Source organism: Sphaeramia orbicularis, chromosome 20 (assembly GCF_902148855.1).
Source record: "Sphaeramia orbicularis chromosome 20, fSphaOr1.1, whole genome shotgun sequence".
Lineage (NCBI taxonomy): Eukaryota > Metazoa > Chordata > Actinopteri > Kurtiformes > Apogonidae > Sphaeramia > Sphaeramia orbicularis.
Genome location: NC_043976.1, coordinates 9615297 through 9621296, shown reverse-complemented (window position 1 = coordinate 9621296; position 6000 = coordinate 9615297). Strand labels below are relative to the sequence as shown.

Genomic DNA, 6000 nt, shown 5'->3' with positions numbered 1-6000 from the left:
TTTTTTTTTTTTTACTTTTTTTTTTTTCATAAGAAAATTTTTCAGTCGCATTGTTTTTTTTCATGCCTAAAGAGGAATAAAAACCACTCAGGGAAAAAAAATCTTGATTAAGGTTCTCATAATTGTGCATGAAAGGGTTAAACACATGTGTTTTTACTTCAAAAATTAAATGCATGGATATTTTTGTAACTCCATAGAAAAAAAAAACTCGATACATTGTTTTTTTGTCATGGCTAAGGAGGAATAAAAACACTCAAAAATAAATCTTGACTCAGGTTCTCACAATCATGCATGGAAACGGTTAATTTCTTCCTGCCTCACCTCAAGCATTGTGTTTTTTTTTCTCCATGCCATGTTCTGGTCTATGTGTATACGATAATATGTAAATAAAGTATAAGGACAAAAAAAAAAAAAAAAGAGCAGTGATGAAGACAAAGGGGATGGATGTGTTTGTGTCTTTAGTAAACAAAGCCTCCACAGCAGAAGTACAGGTCTGATTGTGTCTGCACGGGGGTGGAGCCAAGTACGGATGCAGAGAGAGTGAGGTAGAGCTCTGTGAACCATAACAACAGCATCATTTCCCACAGTCTACCATCTATCTGTGATCTGTGGGAGCTGAAGATGTGCCTGAAAAGTAGACGGACGCAGCGCGGATCCAATGACGCAGCGCGATGACGCACGACACGCAGCGAAGACAACCAATCGGTGGTCGGTGTGGCGGGTCTTAGTCCTGTATTCTGATTGAATCGGTCCGGTTGTTTTTAGTTGGACGAGCAGAGCGACAGGAAGAAGACGCAGTAAGTGTAGAGGACTGATCCTCCGACTGCTCGTTTCATGGCAGATGCGGAATGATACGAGTCGTGAAAAAGTCAGTGACGGGTTTTTTTGTTTGTTTGTTTCTTTGTGAGCGATGCGTGGATTTTCGCACGGGCGTTTAGAAGGATGCGTGAGATGAGAAGCGCGCAGGGATGTGTGAGCTGAACACGGACAAACAGGGCGTCTGGTTCTGCGATGAAGGCTCCTTGCTTTTTGTTTTGACACACCGCAACCACCGACATGGACTGAAAGCGTCATCTAAGCCTTTATTCCTGTGAAGAGCGTTGCGCAGTGCAGGGAAAACAGGACATCGTGTTGTGGTGACTGTATTACATAACCATCTGGGTATCCATTACCAGTACAGGTTCCATCCATCCTTCTGACCGGCTTGTTCTCTCTTGTCAAATGTGAGGAGCTTTCTTCCAGTGGTGGGAGCCACTCTGAGGGTACAGATGAGAGGCAAACAGTATCATCAACCACTGAAGTTGACAGCGCCTTGGGAGAAGGATGCCGGCTTTGGGAGGAAGCTCAAAACCTACAGGAATCATACCAAGATAATAGCACAGCCTGGAATCGTCATGAAAGTCCTCCGCAGGAAGAGGATCGTCTTATCATGGCCTATTTCTTATGCTGGTCCTCACCAATGCTCAACTTGGCTAATTATAAATGGACTAAAGAGCCCCAGCAGTGTACCATCAGATGAGGAGCACCACCTATCAGAGCAGATCTGACATCCGCTTCCTGTACAGGCCTTCGCTGGCTAAAAAGAGACAGCTCATCTACGTTCTGACCACCTGGAGGTCAGGATCGTCCCTTTTTCGGAGAGCTTTTTAACCAAAATCCCGAAGTGTTCTTCTTGTACGAGCCGATGTGGCACATCTGGCAGAAACTGTACCCGGGTGACGCCGTGTCTTTACAAGGGGCAGCCAGGGACATGCTTAGCTCTTTATACCGCTGTGATCTGTCTGTTTTCCAACTTTACAACAGCCCAGGGGGCAAGAATTTCACCTCCCTAGGACTCTTTGGAGCCACCCTCAATAAGTCGTGTGCTCCTATCCCCTGTGCTCAGCCTACAGGAAGGAGGGGTGGGGATGGTGGACGATAAGGTGTGTAAAAGTGCCCCCCTCAGAGCCTTAGACTGTTGGAGGAGGAGTGCCTCAAATATACACCATAGTCATTAAAGGGGTAGCATTTTGGACGTTAACGTGTTGCCCCGCTCATGGAGGACCACCTCTTTGGATTAAGGTGATACACCTTGTCAGAGACCCACGGCGGTGCCAACTCCAGGATCAAATCCAGACATGGCCTGATTAGGGAGAATTTGCAGGTGGTCCGCAGTAGGGACCCTAAACTTCGGCCGATACCTTTCGTGGACCGGGTCACAAAGCCAACAAGAAGGACGGCTCAGACTATCACTCTATAGGAGCGATGGAGGTGATCTGCGACCGACATCCAGGACTTTGAGGACTGCCTTAAACCCACCCAGCTGGCTAAAGGGGAAATACATGGCCGTACGGTACGAGGACCTGGTCGAGAACCCGGTTAAGATCTTGCGGAGCATCTACCGCTTTGCCAACCTCACCGCCAACCACGACATCGAGTCATTTGCATTAAACATGACCAGTGGCTCCAGTTCATCCTCTAAGCCATTCCATAGTCTCATCCAGGAATGCCACACAGGCTGCTAGTGCATGGAGAACAGTGCTCAGCATTCAACAGATCAAACAAGTGGAGGACTACTGCCACCACGCCATGTCTGTACTAGGGTATGAAAGAGTCAGAACAGCCGGGGAGGCCAAGGACTTAAGCAAATCACTACTGACACACTCCAGACTGTGAAAATGTCCTCACCACCAAAGACCGTTTAATTTAATGTTCATTTTGCATCGAGTGCCGTTTCCTCTTATTGTGGAATTAAAGCTTTACTTTATTCAGTGTTTGAGGAGATCCACTGGCCACATCTGGAATGTATCTCGTTTCCCTCAGTTGATTGCAGTGGTATTTGAAGGGACCACTTCTTTATACTGGAATATTGGATGTGTTTGACAATGCAAGGCCTATGAACAAGCACTTCAAATAGTGACGCTGAAAAAAAGAAAGGAAAAAACAACTGTATAATCATATATCTTGTTATGATGACACTTCAAAGTGGATGTTTTGGAGTTATTTTTGAATGTTCAAAACCTTACAAAATATGTTTTTTTTTCAGTCTCCATACCGTCTGTAAAAGTGAAAATAGTGGATGAATGAAAACAAACAAAGAACAAGTGGTTAAAAAAAAAAAGCTCATTGCTAATGTCTATTTGTAATATCCGGTCCAAGTCAGAGACAATCAATAAATTGGTTTGTTGATGTGCCATAGGTAGAAGTGTGATGAGTAGGCTACATCAGAGCAGCAGTAGTGCTTTTCCCAGAAAAAAAAAAAAAAAAATGTTGAGGGATCTTTTGAATTTTTGTCACCAGATGATCTCATATCATGCACTGTGGATAATGTCAAGGCTCTGCAGCTGGAAAGTCTTTCTCAGTGTCAGTGTAAGCGGTCCGTTTTACCATTTCAAATGTTTACAATTGCTTGCTCTTATAAAATACATGATCTGGGATTATTGCATTGAGTAAAGTTCAGAGCTGACAAGAGAGTTTATGCATCTGTGTTTGAACACCTCACACTGCTGTACTTTGGAAAAACATGATAAAAAAATATATAGTGGTTCTTAAAGCTTGGTGCATAAGACAAAAATCTCTTAAATTAAGAACATAACATCCATCATGACTCACTGAATGAATATGTACTTTCAATTGTGTGCAGACGATGTAATATTTTTTCTTGTTAAGAAATGTGTGCAATCCCTAGCTCCCATTGTGCCTCTCTCACCACTTGAGAACAACCGAGCTGAAATGAGGACTAACATTCCTGCTATTTGGAACAATAACATAATGTCATAAGAATATTATTTGTCATCGTCACAGAATGAAACAGAGCTGCTAGCGGTATATCATTACAGTCACTTAAGAGCTTCAATTCCATGGCAATTCTATGAAAACACCTTACTAAAAGTCTCAGAGAATGGTTCAAAAAAATGACACCATTATATGCAAATGCTACATGACAGGAACATACTTTAAAGAGCATTTACTGAAGTAAGAGTTGAAATTGTAGTTCTGAGCAAAATGAATACATTCAGCAGTTTTTTTTTTGTAATAGTAAAATTACATGGAAACGGTGTAAGACCTTAGTGTGAGCAGGTTTTTACTGTTTTCCGCTCAGAGATGGATGCTGTTGCTTGCAGGTGTAGATCTACGGGTTGTTCTCGGATGGGAACATTTATCATGTTTTGACCATGATCAGAATGTGTAAGAGATAAGGCTGTTAAGGATTTACTCACCTTGACGATTTTCAAAACCTGAAACGATCACAAATTCCTTTCCCTTCCGGGTTAAGATAAAAAATAAGGTACGTTTGCTTTTTGTTACTTTTTTTTTGTAAACTGCGGCGCTAAAGGTTGAACATTTCCACTGAGGACATGATGAAATGCTGCTGCTATCACTCACTCTCTTTTGTAAACAAGACAATTCACTGTCATTTTTGCAGCAATTCAGAATTGAAACAGAGCAGCATTCCATAGATGCAACCATGCATACATAATATACAACGGAAAAGCCTTCACTTCAAGGACAATGCTTTATTAATATGAGAGGAAACAGTGCATATCTCACAAAACTTAACCTTCATAGAATGGATTTGTGTACTACACAACAGGCTGCCTCACTCATGGGGAGAGGGCCTCTCAGATTTATAATGATGCACTCAAAAGCAGCCAAGTTGCAATCTATAATTAAAGAACTCGGTGGAAACCTTCATGCTAATAGTCTTTTTTCCAAATGCTGTTAATAGCTTAAGCATTTGGAAGTATTTGAGGACACCACAGAATGATAAGCGAGGTCATGGAGGGGGGGGGGGGGTGGGGGGTAATATATCACCAGAATACATTTAAATCTGTAAAGGATTGTAAGAAAAACAGTGTAATAAAAGTTTAATAATGAGTGGAGAAGAGCAAAGTAAAGTTGGAGCAAAAATAGCATTTTAGTTGATTAGTGGAAATTGTATTCAATCACAGTAGATGTTCCGGAGCAATTTTCCCCTAAAGGTTAGATGTTATGTAACCAACAGTTCACCTGGTATTAATGTGTGACTTTACATGTTGCATTTTCACCGGGAAATGACAAAACCTGCTTACGCAAGAAAAAACACTGCGCACAAAGGGTACGTGAACCCTGCTTCATGTTTGTTGTGTGTAGGTGTATAGATTAAAAATGGCAGTGTTTTGAATTCTTTAAATCTCCCTCGCAAAAAAATAACACAAGCAATGAATACCAGCAGCAGAACAACAGAAAGAGCAGTGGCCTTTGCAATTGTTTTTCTCGCCCTGTGCATGAGTTTCTGCATGCATGTCAGCACAAGAGGGGAGTGCATGACCTTTTAGGGGCTGTTTGTAAGTGCTACTCCGGGCCGGCTCCTCTCAGATGCACCACTCACTGACCCCATTCACTGTGGGAGTAGGACCTTAGCCTCGGGGTAGCATGGGCTGATTAAACTGGGGTTAAAGGTCCTCCTCCTGGAGACTCAGGCCTCCCTGAGGGCTGGGGCATTGCCAAGCCCCAGGTCTCCCTCCAGCAGATCCTCCTGGTGGTCCGATCCAGAATCACCGGCCTCGCATACAGGGGGTCCTCTGTTTTTTCCAAATCGCAGATAATGTCGTCTTGTGCAGGGCAGTCTCACACAGCTGCTCCTCATCCTAAACGACAAAGATGCACTTTTCAGTTGTCACTTCTCCAAACAGCCTTTCCTTTTATGTTCAGATTATCGCAGTATGTAACGGTATATATTTAGTAACACAGGAAGTCTTACTGCACCTTGTGGACATAGGGGCTGCTGAAGAGTCTGGCAAATATCCCACACCATTGTGGCAGAGAGTCGGTCAGCGGCGGACCACAATGGGTCAACGCAGGTTTTATATATCTGTGACCTTGTTAAAGCATTGTGCCAAAACTGTGTGAGTGTGTAAGAGTCCACGGCAGTGAACAGCACAGAGGAAAATAGTGCATTTTTAGCCTGTTCCAAATCTGGCTTTGGGTCATGACTAACATTTGCAGCGGAGCCAAAACACATCCTACGAGAGGCACATT

General features: G+C 43.1%; 1 protein-coding gene and 1 pseudogene across 1 annotated transcript in view; one reads left to right on the top strand and one right to left on the bottom strand.

The window, feature by feature from the left end:
• Positions 1 to 1122: 1122 nt before the first annotated feature.
• On the top strand, positions 1123 to 3445 carry LOC115411265 (carbohydrate sulfotransferase 2-like; annotated as a pseudogene).
• Positions 3446 to 5516: 2071 nt separating this feature from the next.
• Positions 5517 to 6000, bottom strand: part of LOC115411705 (sodium/hydrogen exchanger 9-like) — a 128504-nt gene continuing 128020 nt past the window's right edge. Inside the window, exons 15-16 of the mRNA XM_030123922.1 lie at positions 5728 to 5833; positions 5517 to 5609 (exon numbers count right to left, since the gene is read on the bottom strand). Of these exons, the coding sequence (XP_029979782.1) occupies positions 5517 to 5609; positions 5728 to 5833 (199 nt within the window). The remainder of the gene's footprint in view (positions 5610 to 5727; positions 5834 to 6000) is intronic.